The sequence below is a fragment of the Procambarus clarkii genome, chromosome 89, assembly GCF_040958095.1.
Source record: "Procambarus clarkii isolate CNS0578487 chromosome 89, FALCON_Pclarkii_2.0, whole genome shotgun sequence".
Lineage (NCBI taxonomy): Eukaryota > Metazoa > Arthropoda > Malacostraca > Decapoda > Cambaridae > Procambarus > Procambarus clarkii.
Window position 1 is genome coordinate 19,552,821 of NC_091238.1, and position 24,853 is coordinate 19,577,673.

The window sequence follows — 24,853 nt, forward strand, 5'->3', positions numbered from 1 at the left end:
TCTATATATGAAAACTCTTTCAGGACAAAATTTAAAGTAAAACTAAAGATATTTGTAGTTGTATAAAAGTTGCATTTTTCATCGGTCGTAGAGCCGGAAATCCGCAATATTCATCTCAGAACAATGCTTATTTCACGCAGAATCGTTAATAAACGTAAGATTTTTATACGTCTCAAGAAAGATAGAAACATAATCTTCATTTTAAATGCCTTACCATGGGCATATTTGTATTTAAAGCGAAGATACGTGTATTTTTCTAATCGGCGAGCTCCGATCCCGCACAGATCGAGCAACGGAGTAACACTCTCTCAGAACAATGCTTATTTCACGTAAATTCGTTAATAAACGCAAATGTTTTTATATGTGTTGAGAAAGATAGAAATATAAGCTTCATTTTAAATACTTTACCATAGATATATATAAAGTTCTAATGAAGATACATGTGTTTTAATAATCGCCGAGCTCCGACCCCGCACAGACTGATCGACAGAGCAACTCTCAGAACAATGCTTATTTCACGTAAATTCGTTAATAAACACATATGTTTTATATGTCTCAAGAAAGATAGAAATATAAGCTTCATTTTAAATACTTTAACATAGACATATATAAAGCTCAAGTGAAGATACATACGTTTTTATAGTGGCATTCAGTAGCTTGTCGGCCATGGAATGCAGAAGCCTACGCACTTGCCAATATAGTGTGTAATTAACAAAGATACGCTTATAAAGCCTAAAATATTATATGCCTTCAGAAAGACAGAGATATGCTCGTTATTGTGAGTGCACCAAAGGAAATATATCTTGTTGGAGGACAAAGATATATCAATTCTAAAATAAGTTTCGACTCTCGCTCGGGCGAGAGATAGCGTGACTCTCGCCCCATCTATTGGAGATTCTGTTTACCTAATGACCCAAAGCTACTCAAAGCCTCCTAGCATTACTTAAATAATGAAGAAATATGGTATATTTATTCACTATAATGTTGGTGCTTAATGCAGAACACGAGAAAACATATAGTTACTATAAAATAATATACTTCCATTATGAAATAAGTAAATATGTGGCCTCATAGGAAGTCAACGGTCCAGGTGTCAATGTTGTGGAGCGACTTATCCAAGATATATTGTTGTCTGGAAAGTGTTTGTTGGCATATCAACCTTCTGTACACAGTGATCCAGTCGTCGCACTTCTCTCCTTAAATGATCGCAAATTTAGTTTATTATATTAACAAGTAGAATACGTATTTCTAATAATATCTAACATAACTAGCCAGAAAATATTTAAGACTTATTGAAAAATACATGTCTGGAAGTTAAATCGACTTCATAGAACAATAGTGTTGGTCTATACTAATCGTTATTCGTTAGTATGCGTTCGCTACTTAAAACATTTACTGTACTGATGTAAAATCTCTCATGTCTCTTCGCACATGGAACACCGAACCTTACACACTCTCTGATATATTGTTTAATTAATAGAGATTCACTAATAAAGCTTATAATTGTATATGTTATCAAAAAGGCATAGATAAAGTCGTTCTTACGTTTTAGTCACAGAGATTAGATATTAGTAAAGTTCATTTTATTCAGGAAAGTACATAAATAGTCGATTTACAAACATAATATTGGATTTATAGATAGAGCTAGTACATACAATACCTAAAGCCACTAGTACGCATAGCGTTTCGGGCATATTATTGAGAGAGGAAAGATATTTATATTTAAACAATTTTTTTTTTTTACCGACGCTCTCCCTATTGATGAGAACTACAACCTAATGAAGATAAATGTTAATTTTATGTAGATACTGTAATAAACGAAAGTTTTTAATGTCATCAGAGAAGCAGAAATATAGTCAAATTTTAAATCCCTTGTCATAAATATAACTGAAGTGAAAGCAAAGATATATGCATTTTGATAGTTACAAAGACAGCTCTTTAACACGGGTGGAACACGAACAAGGGGAACTTAGTACCCAAATGAGCCACAGAGATATTAGAAAGAATTTTTTCAGTGTCAGAGTAGTTAAGAAATGGAATGTATTAAGCAGTGATGTGGTGGAGGCTGACTCTATACACAATTTCAAATGTAGATGTGATAGAGCCCAATAGGCTCAGGAACCTGTACACCTGTTGATTGACGGTTGAGAGTCGGGACCAAAGAACCAAAGCTCAACCCCTGCAAGCACAAATTAGGTGAGTACAACTAGGTGAATACAGCTGAGGGGCGGGACCAAACAGCTGAAGCTCAATTCCCTACGCATAACTAGGCGAGTCCATAGGAATTATCGTTTGTCCTGGCGCCATCTATGTTTTGACAGCAGTACTACTAATATTCCCACGTTATGTGATGATAGCTATACGGGTGTTACGGTCAGTTGCTCTTCTATATATGTTTATGGACAACGTAGGTGATTTGAGGCAATTTGCGGTCAGAGTGAAATAGTATCCACGCGGTGAGTGATGGAGGAGGATATATACTGCTGTGTACTCGACCAGCGGGTGAGAGGCAAGTTATATCGAACAATTATGGGGAATAGATGGGTTATTTTAAGCGTAGAATGTCAGGTAACCGGTAACTACACAGATGGGGTAGTGTTTTGTTAAGTCTTTATTTACTAAAGTGGAACATTACATTATGCCTTTAGCTGAACAAGTCTACTGGTGGGGGAAGTAGACGGGTTTTATGAAAGTATTTTACCTAAATATTTGTATTTGGTTAACTAGTTCAGCCGTTACCAGGGAGGGTGTTCCTTTAATCTAATCTAAAAATTCTAGCCGGACAAAGTGATTAAATAAATTGAATAGAACGAAGTGGTTTGCCAGGGTGCTTAACATTTAGTTTAGTTCACTTACTATGCAGCCCATGCTTAAAGAATGCAAGTTTATCATATTGAATTTACCGTAGTTTTATTGCATTTAATATACCGTTTTTACCCTATTTAATTATGTCTGGTAAAGGCCGGTTGTGGAAAGTTCCTAATATAGCAAGTTTTAAAGGAAAAGTTTGAGTTAACTTTAACGCTTAAGTTAGTGACCAATTAGCTTAGTCTATTGTGAGGAAAGTTACTAGAATCTAACATTGCAAGTGCCATTTCTCTACTCTTTTTTGAGAAACATGACTAGATACATGAATCGCATAGTTTTATTACTAAATGTTCATGGATTAGGTTGCATAGTTGAGGAAATAGTGATAAGGTTTGATTTTGTGTACCTTGACTTTAGCAGAGATTTTGATAGTGGCGCAAAATTGATAGGGGCTCGGATCATTGGGAATGCTGACTCAAGTTGATTAGGTCATGGCTATACCAAAGGAAATTAGTATAAATGGGGTTAAAGTTGGGAGAAGTGTTGTAAGTAGTGCCTAAAAGCTCTCCTTGGACCTCGGTTATTCACAAGATTATGGTTTAGACTGAAATAGTTGCAGAATTGGCAAATAAAAAATACCGATGCCCTATATAGTTTTGAAATGGTTAAGACTACCAGATGCAGTTTAATGCTGACAAATGTAAGGTTTGGGGGCTAGGTAAAGATGAGATAGATGGTGTAGATTGTTAAGAGTATTAAATTTTTTTGCAGGTGGTAAATTCTCCCCGAGCTGGCACTGCTCTCCAGCCTGGGATGTTGATTGGTTAGTCTTCAACTGCCTCCCAACATGGTAGCGAGGTCCTGAGCTGACATGCAGTGAGGAACGTGGAAAGCTTCCTGAATTGGCACATGGTATGCCTCCCTTTCAAACCAGCAGCTGGCACAAATGTTCCAGCTAACATCAGAATAGTGGATGAAGCCCACTAAAATGTAAGTGGTACCCCCCCCTCCCTTTTGACACTGAACAGTTGAGAGTACTCCCAACTGTTCCAAATACTTGCAGATCTACAGTAAGTAGTGTTGTGTACATTGGAATTAGAGGGTAGAAGTTAATTGCTAAAAACCTATTAAATATTAGGGTATGGAAATTGAATGGGTATGGAAGTCTAGGCTTAGGCTAGTGGGTACCATATCTGCAAGTTTAGTCCTTTCAGGAATGTATTAAATAGAATGGTATGTTGAAATTGTGAAAATTGTAATGTGGGGCATTAGATCTTAAACAGCATAGTTGAGGGTGTTTTAATAATTTTTAATGAAATATAAATCTTGTTTAGTTAACATTAAATAAGCTTTAATCTATAAATGTATAACACTGTTAAGGGTAATCATGATTCAAATAAAGTTAATGGCAGGAAAAGTTTTGTTCTAAGTGATGGTATTTTTCCCTTGAAAGGAAAAAAAAATATTCAATGTTTACTTTAGCTTGGTTTTAAATTTATATAGTTTTCCAGAATGTGGTTTGGAAAGTCCAAAAGTCCCTCTGTTGGTTGGAAGTTAATTGTAGTAAAGGTTAATCTGAATAGACTTGCATAAAAGAAAAATAGTAATAACTTAAACAATATAGCATTGGCTAAAGATAAATGTAAATTGCCATTGAAGTGCAGTTGTGGATAGTTTCTCAAATGACATTTACTGAAACTTGGCAAATTGATGCCATATATATATTTATATTGCTAAATTAGATCTTTACTACTGCTACTAGAATATGTAGGAAAGGTAAATTCCTTAAAGAAATATTTTCCATCTGAATTTGTAAACTACTGAATGCTAATTTGAAAAGTAAAGCAAGATTGGCTTTAAATCTGAAATTAATTTGTTGAAATATTTTGCAGGTGAAAGTGATTATGATGCATGGACTGGCTTGGAGTGAGGCTCCTTTACTGTACAAAAGTGGGTGAGTTTGAATTTGATGTTTTAGCTATATCAATGACCTAATCATAATTCTCTTATCTAGTCCATTTATAGGTGTGTAACCATGTCCTACTGTTACAACCCACAGGGGATGATGCAGTTTGTACTGATCCTACCCCATTTCATAAAAGGGGACCAGGCAGTCCTGCAGATTTCCCTGGCTTGGCTTTTTCAGAGCTTTGCTCTACTACCCATCTAATAGATGGACTAGATTTGCATAGGTTTAGGGACCCTTAACAATGGTTACATTGTTAATTCTCACAGGGCTTGTTTGCTGAATGGGTGGATGCATCTAAAACTTTAGTGCCTGGCATGCATTGTACAGTGCTTTCAGTAAAGCATATGTACAATGTGTTGATGGCACTAAAGTGGTGGATGTAATGCACCCATTCAGGGAACAAGCTCTGCACTGAAACCAGAGGAAGGGATAGGCCTTGCTGAACCTATCTTAAAAGATAGGCTGTTAGGATTTTTGGGCTTAGTATTAGGCATTGGTGATAATAAAAGTAGTGTCCCTGTTTAATGTTTATTTTTCTTTTACAGGTGATTGTCTCGAGTTGTCTTGGCCTTTTGGATCTTCTGTTCATCTAGGAGCATCTGTACCACAACCTGAAACTAATAAATATTAGATGTATTATAAATACTATATGTAAAACTTATTAAATAAAACATTTTTAATGAAACTACTTTATATACCTTATCCTGAAATTATGCTGGAAATTGTTTACTACTATTGATGCAATGTTTAAACATCTGAAATTTTTTTACTTTGAAAGTAAACACTTGGTAAAATTTACACCTATTTGTAACTTGTTACATAGATGCATGCAAAATGCACTGAAAAGATGTAAAAGTGGACTACCTATTCAATTTACAAACTAACAAATATTGCAAATTAGTCTGAAATATTAAAGTGGAAGAAACTTTAGTCAATATTTTAGTTTTCATATTTGAAAGTAAATTTAAAGCTATGCAACACCTAACCTTTGTACAAATTATGATTAAATTAACTAAAGATCATTGTCACATTTACAAAAACATTAGAAAAGTGACACTGAAGCATCTACACAACATGGTTTTCACAAAGTCTTTGGTAACTTAAATTTAATCAAAGCTCTTAAATGATTTGTTTGCCAAACTCTTCAGATATTCTGAAATATTTTACCTAGATTCAAACCAACATTGTTTGAAAAGGCAAAACAGATTACTGTCAATTAGTTTGACCTAACATCTGCAAGGTCCTGAAGGAATGGAATTTTTTATGTAAAACTTTGTTTGCTAAAAATGAACCCTGCCTAATGAACCTGCTCATTTTCTTTTAGAAATGGTAATTACCAAAGGCCATTGTTTTAATAGCCAAAGTACCAAATGAAAGGCCAAGAAGCTACAAACGGGTACATGGTAGAAAGGACAAAAGAATGGTTACGAGGACCCTTTCATTTGTTAAAGAAATGACTGGGAAAAATGCTGTCATACCACAAGGGGTCTTAACCCTTGTCATATACATCACTGACATTAATCTAAATATTACCAACCACAAAAATTGCTGATAACATGTTATAAAAAAAATATTATATTCTTTGAGGCCTTAATGCAGATCTCGAACTCTACAAATAGTAACAAGACTGGCAATTTCTTAATATAAAACAAAAAAATCAAAGACCTTGCACATGAGCCAAAACAATCCATATCACAACTACCACATTAAAATGAAACAACAATGAAGGTAAGGTAATTACCAAAAGAAGGCACCAAACCGGGAAGGCCATGTAGCACCATCAAAGTGCGAAATAATCAGAGGGCGCTAAATATCACCAAGAATGCCAATACGAGAACAAAAACGCATAAGGCGAAAAATATCAAAAGTATCCGATTCACCTAGAATTCTATCGAGGGACAAGTGACTGCGAAGGACGGTCGGAAAGCAAGACACACGCTCGTCCTGGAAGTCAGGACATTCAACAAGGATATACACAACTGTAAGAGGGACAATAAGGAGCAGGGCGGCGCTCCATTAAGTGACCGTGGGTTAAGCGGGTATGACCAACCCACAGCCGTGCCAAAGCAGTGTCCCACCGCCAGTTACGGTGGTAGGAGGAAGGCCACGGGGACACGCTAAGTATGAGAGTTCGCAGCTTGTTACCAACAACCCTGCCAACGGGGAAGAATGAATAACAGGATAAAAGTCGGAACAAGGAATACCTTCACGGAAGATGGGACAAGAACGGATAGCTTCCTTAGCGGCAGCATCCGCACGCTCATTGAAACGCCAATATGGCTGGGAACCCAGCAAAACTCTACTGATTTAAATTTACTAGAAATAAGAAACAGCCAATGTTGAATCTCAATGACCACCGGATGGACAGGATTAAAGGACCTTAAGAGCCATGAGGGCACTACGAGAATCAACTACAACCACAAAGGAGGAATGAGAATGAGAAAGCAAGAGACAAAGAGCATAGAGAATAGCATAAAGTTCTGCCGTAAAGACGCTAGCCTCCGAAGGGAGGCGACACATGTAAGTACGGTCAGGAAAAACAACAGAGTAGCCCACACCATCCGCAGACTTGAACCCATCAGGGAAGATGGAAATAGAGTGGGAGTGCAAAGAAAAGTGCTCAAGGAAGAGGCTTTTCAGAATTGTAGGAGGGGTCAAGGCTTTAGTAATACAAGTCAAGGACGTACAAAACTTGGGAAGGGGGACTCTCCACGGAGGTAATGAAGGAACAATACGAGGAGAAACATTAGAAATATGAACAGAAAGAGAATCCTGTAAGCGAGATAACTGGACAGAAAGTGGGAGACAATGAAGAGGAACAGGAACCACAGGAGGAGGAAAAGTCAATGCACGACAGAGGCGAGAGGAAGGATGTTGGAAGGACCGCGCAAGATAGCGAAGACAGTAGCGATCACGGCAATCCTGAAGAGAGAGAAAGCCAGTGTCAACATACAAACTAAGGGCGGGAGTCGAACGAAAGGCACCAGAGCCGAGACGCAACCCAGTATGGTGCAAAGCATCAAGACGGTGAAGAGTAGAAGGAGAAGCAGAAGAGTATGCAGGGCAACCATAATCGAGTTTAGACAGGAGTGCAAATAGAGGAGCGTGCGCCTATCCGTTCCCCAAGAAGTATGGGACAAAACCTTAAGGAGGTTAAGGGCCTTAGAGCATTCAACTCGGAGGCAAGAGATATGGGCTGACCAAGACAAACGAGTGTCAAAGACTAACCCCAAAAGCTTCGTGGAATCCCTGTACACAATGAGATGACCATAAAGCAACAACAATGAAGTAAAGGTCCTTTCAGTAAGAATCTATCATTCACTGAAAGTTGCTGCAGTTAAAAATAAAAGAAAATACAAGTCCCTAGAAATAAACAAGCAACCTTTTTGACTAAGGAAAAGAAGGTAGTTATTCTACTGTATAAGTCTAAGTATTCACTTAGATAACTGTATCCAAGCATAGAGGTTCCCCCCCCTTCCCTTTCAGAAAAACATCTACTTTCGAAAAAGTTTAACATTGGCCAACAAAAATGATTCCAGAACTAAATTGCCTAATACCAGGAACAACTGAGAGCCATGACAAATACTGCAACCCTCTCCTACCCCCAAGTCTTATGCTATTTATGATCCAAGGTAATTTGAGATACTATACTCTACTTCCTACAGACGAGTCTAGTGAGAGGGTGATCTCATGGCGATTAAATTGAAGCACGATACAGGTGTCAACGAACATCAGTCAGCCCACTTGTCAGCACAGTGGATAACTAATGACATCATAATCTGCAGTGTTGTATGCCTCCCTGTGGCCATTTAAATCAATAAAACACAGGGTTGTGGCAATGTTTACAGCATAAGGCAAGGTATAGAGGAATCCTGGAATGCCATGTAATGTGTAGTCCTTGAATGTGCTTTAGGCAACCAAACTGAATAACATTTCTGGTGCTCGGCTATATAATCCGAGTTTCTCATTCGGTATAATGTTTTAAACCTAAATAGGAATTCACTTTAAAGGTCAATTTATTTGGAAAGTGCTAACCAGATTCCAAATTACTGAGCTCTGAAAGTACTACAAGGCAAGTTTAACCGAATGAGTGTTTGCCTATCCATACCCCCATGAGGTATGTGACAACACTGAATAAAGAAAGGGTCTTTGAGCATTCACCGTGCAGGTATTTGACATGACCAATATAGCCAAGTGTTAAAGATCATTCTAAGCAGTTCTGCACAATCCATATACTATCAATTAATATAATTGTACAATGGTGCTTGGTGGATGATATTTCCTATTAAAACTCATTGGACAACTGTTCGTATTAGACATTTTAAACCTACAAATGGTAGCCCTAGATATCGCACTACAGTATTAATTACAAGATGAACAATGTAAAATCAATACCACAACAGCAAAGGATGACGGCTTTTCAACAACCGACAAACACGCAGGTCTAACACCAGCCATCCCGAGAGAGGACGTCCCAAGCATGTACACCCCACAACTTTACATCACCTTTGCTACCTCACGCGAGCACGCAACAGCATGAGGATGCCATACTCCCAAACCAACTCCATGCACTTTGAGGCTTTAACAACTCAACATTTAAAAAGTTGATTTAAAAAATCAAACACCTGAATTTTTCCCTAATTAAATTTACTAGGGAAATGCACACCAAGCCATGAAACTTACAATGAAGATGAACAAACTACACACAACTGTCACCAAACTTCCACATACCACCCCCCTCTCAATCCTGCCCTCCCTCCTTAGGTGCTCTGATTGGCTGAGCACCTGAGTCACCACCACTCACCTCTTGTTGTGAGAGCCTAAAGCATGTTTGGTTGCACTTTAAAAGTTCCCGAGTGTACTCGCCTAATTGTGAGTACCGCCTGCCCGGTTCACCATTTTGTTTTTCAATCTACCTCAATTTACCCCTTTACAGTCAAATATTATGCAAAATTATGTTTAAGACTTGTCCCTACTTAACTTAAATAACTGCTTTGGCCATCTGCAATCTTTCTAGGTGGGTAACAATGACTCTTGAGGCCAGAAAGGACTTATCAGACGGCGATCATAACAATACGGTACACACACAAAATCACAACCTGATATACACCAAGCAGAAAATCCACTGGAGCTGTGAGGCGACGTAAACCCTTGCCCAAGGCACTGGCAGCTGCATACTCTACCACAGTATATTACTGACTTTGTAAAAGTCTTACAACCGGATTTCCCCATAAATCACACCAAGTTTTGAGGCCACTCCTTGAGTCAACGTCTTACGTAAGACCTACAAGCACTCAGGTGAAGGCTGAAGCAGTTCAACACCATACGCCCCAACTTCAAATACACAGTTGAGAGGCGGGACCAAAACGTGATTTTCTGTGTGTGCCTGAAGTTGGGGCATACGGTCTTGTTTCACCCTTCACTTTACCCTTCACCGGCGTACTTCAGGTTTTATTTAATACTTGGACTGGCTTCAGTAGGGCCTCCAGACTTTGTGGCTTCACAAGTGTCACGTGAATCCCCTGCATAGCAGTGGAATTGCCTTTTCCCTTCACTTCCAATGCCTCTGCACTGGAAGTATACATCTACACCAGCCCAGAAGAGTCATCAGTCCTGCCACCTCTCCATACCCCCCAGGGCCTGGCACGGCCTGGTACGACTCAGAGGCAAGCCGGGCGCCACTGCTAACTGGCAGTTTGTCCCCACAAGCAAGCAGTTAGCCGCCTTCAACTGCAGTGGTACAGCTCAACACAAAGGCACCGCCAGCCACAACGAGCAGTTTGCTAGTTGACCAGATGTCCACCTCGTGTTGACACTGGATGAGTCATCACCGCCGGACTATATAAAGAGCGCTGCCTCCTTGGAGAGGCAATCTCTCCCTTAGTGCTCTAGGATCACCTTCGTGTCTCTAACCCGTCGTCCGCTTCCAGCCAACGTCGTGTGACTGATGCCATGGTGGTATGGTAGCTGTCTTCAGAACACCAGTATATCTTCATACTTTTATTCATTGCTTATAGTTTATTTTTTGCATTTAAGGTCATACTAACTTGTTCACCTTTGCATTACATGATAGTCAAGTATTGTCATGTGTTATTTTTGTTCATTACTATTTCAGTAAATTGTTTAATTATTTATTTGATAATTTTCATTTGTTTCCACCTGCAACTTACACACTGCAAGGCCAATAGCAGCATTTCTTTCATTTATGTGAGGGAGATCCATACCATCTTGGTTCAGTATAGCTGTGATACCATAACCCGTCACACAAGATATCCAGTTGTAAGACTTTTACCATCAGTGGTGGTAGAGTATGCAACTGGCAATGCCTTTGTTACAGGTTCGCTTCATCTCACAGCCCCAGTGGATTTTCTCACACATTTGAATACATGAAACAACTTTATTTGATACATTCCAAACCAAAGTACTGTACAGTACAGTAATTATCAAACCATCAAATGTGTGGGATAATCATAGTGCGCTAAATATCAATAACGTCGCCAATACAAGAACAAAAACGCATACGGCGAACAATATCAAAGGTATTGAATTTACCAAGAATTTTATCGAGGGACAATTGACAGTGAGGAATGGTCGGGAAGCAAGACACGTAAGTCCTGGAAGTCAGGACATGTAGAGACAACGGTTTGGACAATAAGAAGCAGGGCAGCGCTCCATTAAGTGCCCGTGAGTTAAACGTGTATGACCAATATACAACCTCGCCAGAGCCGTTTCCCACCACCGGTTACGGTGGTAGGAGGAAGGCCACGGGAACACACTACTCTTAAGAGCAAGCAGTTTGTTACCAGTAACAGAAGAGAAACAACCCTGACAACGGGCAAGAATGGGGAAATGAATAACTGGGTAAAAGTCATAATAAGGAATACCTTTACGGGAGATGGGACAGGTCCGGATAGCTTCATTAGCGGCAGTGTCCGCACGCTCATTTAAGAACACACCAATATGGGTGGGAATCCAGCGAAATTCCACTGTCTTAAATCTACTGGAGATAAGAAACAGCCAATGTTGAATTTCAACTACCAAAGGATGGACTGGATTAAAGGATTCTAGAGCCATGAGGGCACTGCAAGTGTCAACTACAAACACAGAGGAGGATTGACAGCGAGAAAAGAGTTGATGAAGAGCATAGAGAATAGCATAAAGTTCTGCCATGAAGATGCTAGTCTCCGGAGGCAGGAGACACAAAGGTGCAGTCAGGAAAAACAACAGAGTAGCCTACACCATCTGCAGACTTAAGACCCATTGGTGAAGACGGAAATAGAGTGGAAGTGTGAAGAAAAGTGTTCAAGGAAAAGGTGATTTAGAACTGTAGGAGGGGTAAAAGTTTTAGTCATGTGGGTCAAGGCTTACAGAATTTAGGAACGGGGACCCCTCCATAGGGGCAAAGACGGAATGACACGAGGGGAAATATTGGTAACACAAACTGAAAGAGTATTTTGTAAGAGAGACAACCGTACAGAAAGAGATAGGTGGTGAAGGGGAACAGGAACCACAGGATGGGTAAAGGTCAAGGCATGACATAAGCAAGAGTGAGGGTGCTGTAAGGACCGTGCAAGGTGGAGAAGACAGTAGCGATCATGGCGATCCTGTAGAAACAGGACGCCAGTTTCAACATACAGGCTTAGGGTAGGTGTCGAAGGAAAGGTACCAGACCTGAGCCGTAACCCAGTATGATGCAGTGTGTCCAGATGGTGAAGGGTAGAAGGAGAAGCAGACGAGTAAACAGGGCCATAATCGAGTTTAGACAGAACGAGAGAGGAATGTAAAGAGAGGAGCAGTGTCGATTAGCTCCCCAAGAAGTATGGGACATGACCTAAAGTTAGTTAAGGGCCTTAGAGCATTCAACTCGGACGTAAAAAATATGGGGCGAAAAAGACAAACGAGTGTCAAAGATTAGCCCTAAAAGCTTTAGCAGATTCTTTGTACAAAAGGGGATGACCCCTGTTACCTAACAGTAAATAGGTATCTGGGAGTTAGCTGTTACAGGCTGCTTCCTAGGGGGGTGCGTGTGTGGGAGAAAAAAAAATTTAGTAGTTAACCACTGAACTGCTCTGCCTCCAAATAACACCCTGGTGCACAAGAAATAAATTCTTTCCAAAAAATTTTTTTCTCTTCTTATATTGTTAAAATGCAGAGTCTGATCATGGGGAAACTAAACAAAAAATATTGTATGTGACTTACTTTAGCTGCGATGGAGCTGGGAAGTTGAGCAAATTATGGGCGCTGAGCGTTGGAGCGATGGGGGTCTGTCGGCCCCGCCACCCCGTGCGACGGCAGTTGCTGCGAATAAAATGTTGCGCAATTATTTTGAAGTTTCTCATTCATTTCTTCCTTTTTTTTTGCTGTAATATTATTTAAAAGTGTGTAATTTGTGGAATTTATATAATTCAAAGTATAGAACATCGCTATGCTCAAAATTATGGGCCTCATATATGCGACATATTCTACAATCAAACAGTGTTTTTGCTGTTATTACACTATATACACACATTGTATATACCCATCTACGTATGTATTCACCATAACGATCCACTATGTTGGTATGGTGAGCCCAAAAAACATGAGTGAGCTGCCACACCCTGCCAGTCCTCCCTCCCTCCTCCAACACATTACTCGCCAACATTTCTCCTCCCAAAATACTGTTATTGTGTTTATTACACTATTTACACATGTTATGTATAAGTATGTACATGTTTTATTCATGTACATACGTACATACTTGCCATCTCCTCACCTCTCTCTCTTGCCTACTTAATGCTCTTGCTTCCCTCATCTCATCACAATCGACTTTATAATGGTCCAGGACGGATCGAAATGTCGTCGTCTATTCAATTTCCAGTGTGTGGTTTGGTCAACAATGAAATCTTCATGCAAGATCTTATAAAGAAAACCCCTAGAACGAGTTTTGCAGATACGAAAGAGTTTAAGGTGAGTAGGGGATGGTTTGAGAAATTTTGAAAAAAGACGTGGTATTCATAGTGTTGTGAGGCATGGTGAGGGTGCCAGCTCAGACAAAGTAGGGGGTGAAAGATTTGTTCGTGATTTTAAAGATTTTGTAGATACTGTATTGATGGATATATTCCACAACAAATGTTTAATTGTGAGGAGACATGGCTATTCTGGAAAAAATTGACGAAGAGGACATACATTACCCAAGAGGAGACGTCACTGCCCGGACACAAGCTAACTTGGGCTAACTTGTGTCAGGATAGGCTAACTCTTGTGCTGTGTGGCGATTTGAAAATTAAACCCTTGCTCGTGTATCATTCCGAAAATCCAAGAGTTTTAAAAAATATATAACGTGCAGAAAAACTGATGTAGAGTGGTTTGCCCTGCCATCAAAAAATATCTGCAAGAGAAAAGTTTGACACTAAAGGGCCTGCTTCTCGACAATGCTCCTGCTCATCCTCCAGACTTGGAGGATGCATTGTTGGGGCCACTTTTTTTTTTTTAGGGATATTCCTGCATGGGCCCTAAGTTTCTGACCAATGACATGAAGGAGGAGTTTTCAACCTACCTTGTGTTAGGTGTGCAGGGGTCAATAGGCTGAACATAATGTCAGGAGCAAAGGGGAACGTTTGCCTCTTCAAACACAATTGTGACCATCTTCATCTCTTCGAACTATCCTAAATGCTCTCTTCACCTGTCTGACCAAATTGGGTGTCCAGACCACCGTTGAATCTGAAATTGTAAAATTAATAGTGATTTCAGAATATTCAGTCCATTTATACTAACAAAATTATATACAGAATACTGTAATTGAAATTTTACAGAATGATAAAGGCAATTTAGTAACTGTTAAAATGCACATGGGGGAAATACATGAAAATAGGTTAATATGGTTTGTAAGGTTGATGGGAAATGTTTATTACTTTTATGATTTAAAAGATGTATAGCCCTAATACTCCATCCTGGGTGCATTCCACCAGGTAATGACCACAGCAAAAGTTTTCCACGAGGCTCTATTGTCACACAAACTTTTCACATTTTCAAACTTGATTCATCTTTTTCCCCCTCGTTCCAGGGGTTTTCTTTAAAAAGTCTTCATGCAAATGCCTTGGTTTCTCACAAATGATGGCCTCTGAAATGCTATCACCTGCTAACTCTTTGTTGTGTATCCAAATTAATAAAAACTTTTCAACATCCTCAAGTGTTTGTGTTCTTTGTTTCGGGATTGTTGATATGCCTTTTGCCACTTTAACGCTCATAATGTCCTTTTTCTTAGCAAGTACAGTGCATATTGTTGACATAGATTTGTTGTACTGCCTAGCAAGTTCAACAACCTGTGCACCGCTTTGACGTTTATGAATGCTCTCTTGTTTTTCCTCTATGGTCATTCTCACATGTGTTTTCTTGGCTTGAACCTTACCACTGGCTTTCTTGGGACTCATGGCAAGATATATAATAACAAATTTTATGTTCAAATAGCCAAAAATCCCAAAACAAATGTAATGCTTTATAAAGAATTCAGGCGCGATAGTTACTAGGCAGGAGACACTGGTAAACTGAGGTGCGATCACCATGCGTCAGTAGTTAACAGATGTAATGCATTAGGCAGTGATGTGGTGGAGGCAGACTCCATACACAGGTTCAAATGTAGATATGATAGAGCCCAGTAGGTTCAGAAATCTGTACACCAGTTGACTGACAGTTAAGAGGCGGGACCAAAGAGCCAGAGCTCAACCCCCCACAAGCACAACTAGGCGAGTACACACATATTGGAACTGTTCATTTAATGTTTCATACTTTTTTTTTCATTCCCTCTGTATTTGTTCCCTATTTTCAATCTCTGGATTTAATATTTTAAATGCAGCTTGCTCTTAATAAATTTATAAAAAAGGCCTGGTTCTGTTTTACAGTTAATATGTGCTATAATAATTAAATATAGGTACATATTTTCCTTCCAAATAAATAGCATGTAGCTGTACTGCTTTAGTGATGTTTACCCTTGAATAAACCTTCTAGTTCCAATAAAGATAGAAATGCATAATCATTTATTTGCTAATTTCATCCCTTGTTCTACTAAAGAACTAACACCTAGGGAGTAGCATCATGTAGAACCTTATCACAAGAAGGCATTTTCAAGCATTAATAACTTGAGCACTTTAAACTTTGGCACAAAATTGTGCCACTTCTGTAGCCACAGTAATTAAAAGCATGCTTGTAATAACAAACACCAATGACAGGAATGGTTGAGCACTGTGACAGTAAGCACATCAGTGTGAAAAACGAGCAGCAAGAGCTACAAAAGTGCATGCAGAAAAGAACATGGAACAACTGGGAGTATAGTGTGTCGTGACAACATTCTCCATACAGAATAAGAACAAATAGTGTACTGCACATAAATTTTAAACACTATTAAGAAAACTTACCAACATTGGCTCTCTTTTCACCATAAATCACTTTGCCATCAAATTCATCAACTGGAACTTTCATTTCTTGATCGACCTGCTGGATGGTCACTCCCAAGTGCTCTTCAATATCAGCTAGGTACTAGTGGTTCAGATAAGAAAAAGATCACTAGTGAAATAACAAGGGTGTCAGTCACAGCCTAACATTTAATTCACATTATAAACAAAATATTTTGAATGCACTTCAGTGTAAAATGTGATTCTCAATGTAGTGATGGACCGAGGCTCTTGAAAGGTAATATTATACTGGTATTTTTCCATTGTATACATCTGTCACTACCCTACTATACTCATATGAACAAACACTGCCTAATCTTGCCAATTTCTTCCAATCATTAATTCTTTATTCTGGCTTTTCTAAAGCAATAAATTACTTGTGTAGAGGAGGAAATGTATATGTTTATCTCTCAGAATGTTCGGTAATACGTTTATTGCTTGTGATGTGTGTATGTATGTATTAACACGATGTACTGAACGGGGTGAGAATAGCTTGAGCTACCTCATCCCTTTGTGTGTATTTTACCTCAATAAACTTATTTCAATTTCAAAGCAATAAATGGTTCCTAAATCTAAAATATGGCATTTTATTACCAATTCACACCTACAGTAATTTTGCGTCCTAGGCACATGTAATTAAATTTATGTTTGAAAAGGTAAAGGGTGCCGTTTACACTGCAGAGAGAGAAGCCAAAGTTTATTCAGATAGCTTGAAGAATAAGATCAGTATGACACCCAGAAGCTACAGAATATCTGTAAGGAGTGATTTGAAATACAGTAAAGAGGCCTCTGAGATAATGTAATTGGCATTATTGGTGCTGCAGAAGTATGTAGATTGAAGAATTTGTGCCATGAAGAAGTTATTTACTGTTAATACATATTTTAGGAATAGGGGGACACATACACTGGGAGTTAAAGTGAGGAAAAAAGAAGAAAAAAAAGAAGAGAATCAAAATAGGAGGAAAAAACACATTCAAATTACAAAAGCTGTTAATCACCTGGTGCACTTGCATCACTAAGGGGAAGTGCCAGAGACATACAAGTACTTTACTTCCTAATCAGAATTTATCACTTTTAGGCTCTAATATTTTTTTTTAATACTGTATCAGTTTTAGACTAGAGCCTTTCAAATCTTTAAGTAGGCAATGATGTTCTATATATATCAAATGTGAAAGATAAATACGACAAAAAAATCTCGAGGACTAACCTGTGGTTCGTTGTACCAAACGCAACAACCACCTTCCGTTGTCAACCGCGTGTTAAAACAGTTACGCCCACGAGTTGAACACCACTCTCCATGGTACCACACCTGAAACAAGAGAAGAATATACAAAATTTATACTCTATTTTTAAATTTATCCCTTGGCCTTTAATACTGAACCTCGTGAAAGACTTATCAGGAATGTCAAGGAACGTGTTATTTCAAGGATGTTCTTCCGAAGTCTGATTAGGGAATGGTTATAAGACAACAGGATCACAAAGAACATTGTGTGAGGAGCATGTTCTGCAATTTCCAATTTCAGATTCACTTATAAATACATGCATGACAAATATTAAAGAACTTGTTCACGACCTTCGGGAGACCAAATTGAATTATGCAGTAGCATTGAGCTCATCTTGAAAAGTACAGCAATTAACTGGAAAAAATGTAAAGACATGCAGCTAAATGGCTTCCAGAACTGAGAACCAAGAACTACTAGGAGAGGCTACCAATTAATTGGCTACTGGGGTTCAAGGTTCCCCGTGGCCCGGTCCCCAACCAGGCCTCCTGGTTGCTGGACTGGTCAACCAGTCCGTGTCCCAGCTGTTGGATACGGCTGCTCGCAGCCTGACATACGAATCAAAGCCTGGTTGATCAGGGATCCTTTGGGGGTGTTTATCTAGTTCTTTCTTGAAGACTGCGAGGGGTAGGCCCATTAAACCCCTTATGTGTAGTGGAAGAGTGTTGAACAGTCTCGGACCTCTGATGTTGATAGAGTTCTCTCTCAGAATACTTATTGCACATCTGCTTTTCAATGGGGGTATTCTGCACATCCAGCCATGCCTTCTGGTCTCGTGTGATATTTCTGTGTGCAGATCTGGAATCAGCTCTAATATTTTCCATGTATAAATTAGTATGTATCTTTTCTGCCTGTGCCCTAGAGAATACAGATTTAGGCATTTTTAGTCAGTCTGTAATTTAGATGGTTTATCGAGAGAATTCTGGCAGTGAAGGATCTCTGCATGCTCTCCAGGTCAGCAATTTTCCAGCTTTAAATGGGGCTGTTATTGTGCAACAGTATTCCACTCTAGAAAGCACTAACACCTAGAAAAGTATCATCATTGGTACAGCATCTCTTGTTTGAAAGGTTCTGTCATTTTTCTTGCAATTGTGACTGCTACTTTATTGTGTTCTTTATAAGTAAGATCTTCTGACATGATTACTCCCCAATTCTTTATATTCCTTTTATGTTCTATGGTATGATTTGACTGCATTTTGTACATGGTTTCTGTTTTGATATTTTTTATTTTTCATAGCGAAAAAGTTGGAACTTATCTTCATTAAATACCATATTTTCTGTGGCCCATTGATTTACATCAGGGTATAGGTTAAATATACCAAAGCTAGAAGACAGAAAAGAGGTGATATGGTCACTACCTACAAAATTGTAACAGGAATCAATAAAATTGACAGAGGAATTCTTGAAACCTGCCATACAACTTCAAGAACACGAGCTCACAGACTTAAGCTAAGAAAACAAAGGTGATGGAAAAAATATTAGAAGTTCTCTTTTGCAAACTGTGGTAGATGGTTGGAACATGTTAGGTGGTGGTGGATGCCAAAACCATCAGTAGTTTCAGAGCTTCAAAGTACTAGGATGACTGGACACCATGAGCATAGCTCTCATCCTGCAATTAAACTTAGGTCATTTCTAGATTGACACTATTGTAAGGAGACTTCAGATTTTCCTGTTCCTTTCATACAACTGTCACATATGAAGGAGTTTATTGGAGTGTGCACATAAGAGAGTTATCCAATGGAAAAGTATTCAATGTTGCAAAAAACTGCAACATACCATAAATTACATTATCATTCTTTCCTCTTTAAATATTAACCAAGCTACAACAAAAGTCTACATGTGAGACTTTACACAGGTTACTTAGGTTTAATGAATTCATCTTTACAATAATGAAAATAAGGACAGCGGAAGCCAATGTAAAATAATGTCAAGTCAGGGGCTATTACCAGTTAATAAAGAATGCAAATATTGGTTTAAAACTCTAACCTTCTCTAGCACAGCAGCAACAAGGGAGATAGCTAGACCCATTCTCTCTGCTCTACCCACACGCCCAATACAATGAACATAGTTGCTCTTCTCATCTGGCAGTGTCACATTGACTATAAATGGCAGGCCTCCAACATCTGCAGCAAACATTTGGATGTTTTAACAATATCCTCATATCCTCAGGCATCTTTTAAAATATAGAGAATTTCCCCAAGAGAAAACCAATGCATGCAACGAAAAGAACTTACCAATTCCTCGAGCAGCTACATCAGTGCATATAAGGAACTTCACTCCACCATCCTTAAATTTTTGGAGATTCGCTTTGCGTTCATTACGCTTGCGGTCACCATGGAGACACACACACGAATATGGATTGCCTCTGTTATTGGCCCCTCCTCCTGTTAAAAGTTTTGGGGCAGTCAGGGTTTAGTTTAGCACAATGATAAAGGATGACAAATGTTCCTATAAATCAACTACAGTATTTTAATTAAATGAAGCACTAATCTCATACCACTCTATGGGCTCCATAGGCTCAATTTTAATTATACTATATTTCATGAGACTATGTATTATGAGGAATATTTAACCTCACTAATCAACCAAGGTCATTTCATCAGCAGTATACATCAACAAGGACCAATTTTATGTATAGCCTAAGATTTTAAACTCCAGCAGGTAGAGGGGCTTGCATCTGCTTCCTCACACCACAAGTAACCAGATGCCATCTTGGGGAAAAATCATGGGCACTCCTGGCTGTGAGGAGCTCAGTAGTGAAAGAGACCATGAATGGTGCATACAGCGGTAGTTCACAACACCACCATGAAGCTTGTGCCTACAGCATCACTTAATAACATCGAAATAACTTAATTTAACAATGATCGTGTTATATAGATGATCCTGACAGTGTTAAAGACTTTGTACAAGGTTCAGATATCAGTGAATCCAATGCTGGCTATGACATTTACAGTAAGAGACACAGCCACAGGTTAGTGCACCTATGCATCAGTAATGGGACCTCATGCTCCTTTAGAAAAAGAACATGTGAAAAATTATTCATATTCAGGATTTATTGACCAGGTTTCTCATAAGAGCACTGTTTTGGCAAGTGCTGTAGTGCATCAGGTGGCACTTTGCTTCGTCATGTGCCAGCAGCAAATGAGCATGTGGGACTATGCTGTGGTTGTATCTACATTAAAAGAATATCATCCACTGGAACTGCTTAGTGGTTCATAATATTGCATTAAAATGTAGGTATACACACATAATGTGTATATACATTGTAATAACTGTACAAATAATACATTTTAGTGTTCAAAGAATATAATAGTGTGCATATTAGTAACAAATACATGTGTATTTGTATTTATTATACATGGGTATATGCAAGATACCCATGTATCTTGTCTTACGGCTACAGTGTGTTGGTTCCCAGGATTAAAGTCCTTGCGGGCTTGGTCTCCGAACAGGACTCTTGGTTGGTGGTCTGATCAACCAGACTGTTAGATGCAGCTGCTTGCAGCCTGACATACAAATCACAACCTGGTTGATTAGGTATCCTTTGGAAGTGTTTATCATTATGACCTCTTATGGTGTTCTTTTGAATACCACAAGAGGTCATAATGTGTTACCATTCTTGATGAATATGGAATTCCAGAAATCATGGCCTGGCACAGAGTGCACGAACTGTCTATGGCTACTTCAAAGTCCAGAGGTTAATTTCACTCATGTCATTGATGTCATCTGTGAAAGTTCCATCTCTCTTGCACAGGGGTCCCAATACTAGATGTACAATAGTACATTCTGCGTACATTCATTCTGAGCAATAATTCAGTAGTAGTTTGCAGTATATAAATAATAAAATAATACTAACAGCCCAATGCATCATTGCCCTTGAAAAACTATGGTAAAAGCATTCAAAATATGAATAAAATGTATTATGTTCAATGCGTGCTGTTACAACTTCATGTAAAATATGCAGGGCTAAGCTGAATTTGGATCACTGGTTACTAGATTACCACGCCCGGAAAGGGAGCCGATCGGCCGAGCGAACAGCACGCTGGACTTGTGATCCCGTGGTCCCGGGTTCAATCCCGGGCGCCGGCGAGAAACAATGGGCAGTGTTTCTTTCACCCTATGCCCCTGTTACCTAGCAGTAAAATAGGTACCTGGGAGTTAGTCAGCTATCACGGGCTGCTTCCTGGGGGTGGAGGCCTGTGTACCAACCCAACGTACCAGTGGACGAGACAATCGGGATGATAGCCGACAGAGTGTATCGTGATCCAGCCTGTACTCCTCTTGACATACCAGAAAATATCCTAAGGAAACTACTCCAAGCATGTACTAAAGAGGCACCCTTCTTGAGCCCGGATGGGCACATGTATAAGCAAGTAGATGGGGTCGCCATGGGTTCTCCCCTAGGTGTCCTGTTTGCAAACTTCTACATGGGTACCATCGAGCAAAAAGTCTTAGTCGACATGAACTTGAAACCGGCCATATACTGCAGGTATGTTGACGACATTTTTACACAGGTACCTGATGTCAGACATCTGCAGGAGCTGAAGGAGGCATTTGAGCGGAGTTCCGTGCTGCGTTTCACTTACGAGATGGAAAAGGATGGGAAGCTGCCCTTTCTAGATGTAACAGTCATGCAAAAGAGCGGAGGTTTCCACACTGCAGTCTACACTAAGGAAACGAACATAGGAATGTGCCTAAATGCCAAAAGCGACTGCCCAGATAGGTACAAAAGGAGTGTTGTTAACGCATATGTCGACCGTGCTCTCAGCCACAGCTCAGAATGGAAGCAAGTCGACGAAGAACTCTGTAGGGTAAGGCAGGTCCTAGTCAACAACGGCTTCTCCAATGGTTTCGTCGAAGACATCATAAGAAGGAAAGTGAAATGCCATGCAACCTCTGAAGAGACAACCAACACAACACCTATACCCCCTATTAGACTATTTTACAGGAACTTCTTTTCCACAGCTCATAAAACGGAGGAAAGGGTCCTGAAAGATATTGTTAATAGAAACGTTATCCCTACAGACAAAAATCAGAGGATACAACTGACGATTTACTATAAAACCAGAAAAACGGCCAGCCTACTCATGAGAAACTCTCCAGACACAAAACAGAACACTTTAAAAGAGACCAACGTCGTCTATGCCTTCAAATGCCCTCTTGGGGACTGTAAGCTCCAAAAAACCCAGTATATAGGCAAGACAACAACATCTCTTTCTAGGCGTTTAACGATGCATAAGCAACAGGGCTCCATTAAGGAACATATAATCTCTTCCCACAACCAAACCATCGCCAGAGAAATCCTAGTAAACAACACAGAAATCATCGATAGATACAGCGATAGCAGGCGGCTTGACGTTTGCGAGGCACTACACATCAAGAAGTCAACACCAGCAATCAACAGCCAATTAATGCACAACTATATTCTACCCACCTCAAGACTTCGCTCCAATATAGAAGCATCAAGAAATATGGACCAATAGGCTTTCTACAATCACTTCTATTCAATACCCATTGTTTCGTGTTCTGTCTTGTGTTGATGAAATTAATACCTTATTAAATACCACCTCACCCCATCCACCTCACTCAAATGTAGATATAAACAAATCGGAAATGTGTAAGTTCTATTCAGTTGTGTATGTTTAAACTAAAGTCTTTGAAAATGTAATAAGTTTTACGAAACGTGCTCAAGTGTCGCGTCAGACTAGAAATAAAAATGAATTTTGGAGAATTGATTTTTGAATTACCACCAACAGTGAAAAGAAATGTATGAAAGATTGAGAAAATTCGTGTTAGAATTATTAATCTTACTTTTTCGGTCATATTTAATAATATATGTCTACAGGAAAGACTGCTACCAAATTATACTAATATATATATATATATATATATATATATATATATATATATATATATATATATATATATATATATATATATATTATATATATATATATATATATTATTCAGATTCAGATTCAGATTCAGATGTTTATTCAGGTAAGGTATATACATACAAGTGATGTTACATTAATGGATTGATATATAGATAGAGCTAGTACATACAATGCCTAAAGCCACTATTACGCAATGCGTTTCGGGCAAGAAAAACATTAATATCTAGAACTTAATACTAATTGAGCATAAAGAATAAAAGATGTTGAGAACAAATACAAATAAAGATAAAAAAAAAGGGGGAACATGACTGAAAAAGCAGCACAAATACAATAGGTTGACAAACAGTGTTGATTAAAAAAAAAGAAAAAAAAAGAAAATAACAGACATGGGTTGACAATAGAGGAGTGAGGTAGATTACAGGGAATTTATTAGGTAGTGTTTAGTTTTTATCTTAAACTGGTTGAGAGAGGTACAGTCTTTAACATGGTTGGGAAGGTCATTCCACATTCTGGGCCCCTTGATTTGCAGAGCATTTCTAGTTTGATTAAGACGTACTCTAGGAATATCAAAACTGTATTTATTTCTGGTGTGGTGCTCATGGGTTCTGTTACAACCTTCTATGAAGCTTTTAAGATCAGGATTGGCATTATAGTTTAGCGTTTTATATATGTATAATACACATGAGAGAATGTGCAGTGACTTAATATCTAACATATTAAGAGATTTGAGTAGGGGTACCGAGTGATGTCTGGGGCCAGAGTTGGATATTGTTCTAATAGCGGCTTTGTGTTGGGTAATTAGAGGACGTAAGTGATTTTGGGTAGTAGAACCCCAAGCACAAATACCATAGTTGAGATAAGGATAGATAAGGGAGTAATAGAGAGTCACCAGAGCAGGGCGTGGTACATAATATCTGATCTTAGAAAGAATGCCCACAGTTTTTGAAACTTTTTTTGATATATTTAGAATGTGTCCCTGGAAATTCAGCTTGTGGTCAATGAGAATGCCAAGGAATTTGCCATCTAATTTGTTACAAATTTGGGTATTGTTTATTTTGAGATTTATAAGACTAGAGGATTTATTGCCAAACAGAATATAGAAGGTTTTGTCAATGTTAAGGGTGAGTTTGTTGGCAGTTAGCCAAAGATGGACTTTATTTAGCTCAGTATTTACTGTGGCATTTAGAGCAAGAGGGTCAGGACTGGAGTAAATGAAGGTTGTGTCGTCAGCAAATAGAATTGGTTTGAGGTGTTGGGAGGCATTTGGAAGGTCATTAATGTAGATGAGAAAGAGGAGAGGGCCAAGTATGCTGCCCTGAGGAACACCAATGTTGATGGGTAGGGTGGGAGAAATTGTATTATTCACAGAAACATATTGGAGCCTGTCAGTAAGGTAGGACTCGAAGTATTGTAGGGAGTGTCCTCTGACTCCATAATGATGTAATTTAAGAAGAAGGTTATGGTGGTTGACAG

At 38.9% G+C, this 24,853-nt stretch overlaps 1 protein-coding gene and 1 long non-coding RNA gene across 3 annotated transcripts in view; one reads left to right on the top strand and one right to left on the bottom strand.

The window, feature by feature from the left end:
* Window positions 1-2,460: 2,460 nt before the first annotated feature.
* Window positions 2,461-5,462, top strand: LOC138359185 (uncharacterized). Its single transcript, XR_011225855.1, has 4 exons — window positions 2,461-2,502; window positions 3,580-3,798; window positions 4,701-4,762; window positions 5,323-5,462. It is a non-coding gene; the product is annotated as an uncharacterized lncRNA (long non-coding RNA).
* The window catches only part of LOC123773228 (ATP-dependent RNA helicase Ddx1-like), a 38,737-nt gene continuing 19,175 nt past the window's right edge, over window positions 5,292-24,853 (bottom strand). The window contains exons 2-8 of one of the 2 annotated variants that reach the window (XM_069318172.1): window positions 19,718-19,867; window positions 19,470-19,606; window positions 17,411-17,512; window positions 16,168-16,288; window positions 14,313-14,476; window positions 12,977-13,075; window positions 5,292-5,388 (exon numbers count right to left, since the gene is read on the bottom strand). In XM_069318172.1, the coding sequence (XP_069174273.1) occupies window positions 14,382-14,476; window positions 16,168-16,288; window positions 17,411-17,512; window positions 19,470-19,606; window positions 19,718-19,867 (605 nt within the window). In that variant the 3' untranslated portion in view covers window positions 5,292-5,388; window positions 12,977-13,075; window positions 14,313-14,381. Of the gene's footprint in view, window positions 5,395-12,976; window positions 13,076-14,312; window positions 14,477-16,167; window positions 16,289-17,410; window positions 17,513-19,469; window positions 19,607-19,717; window positions 19,868-24,853 lie in introns of both variants that reach the window. The other variant, XM_069318171.1, reaches the window with a different exon arrangement.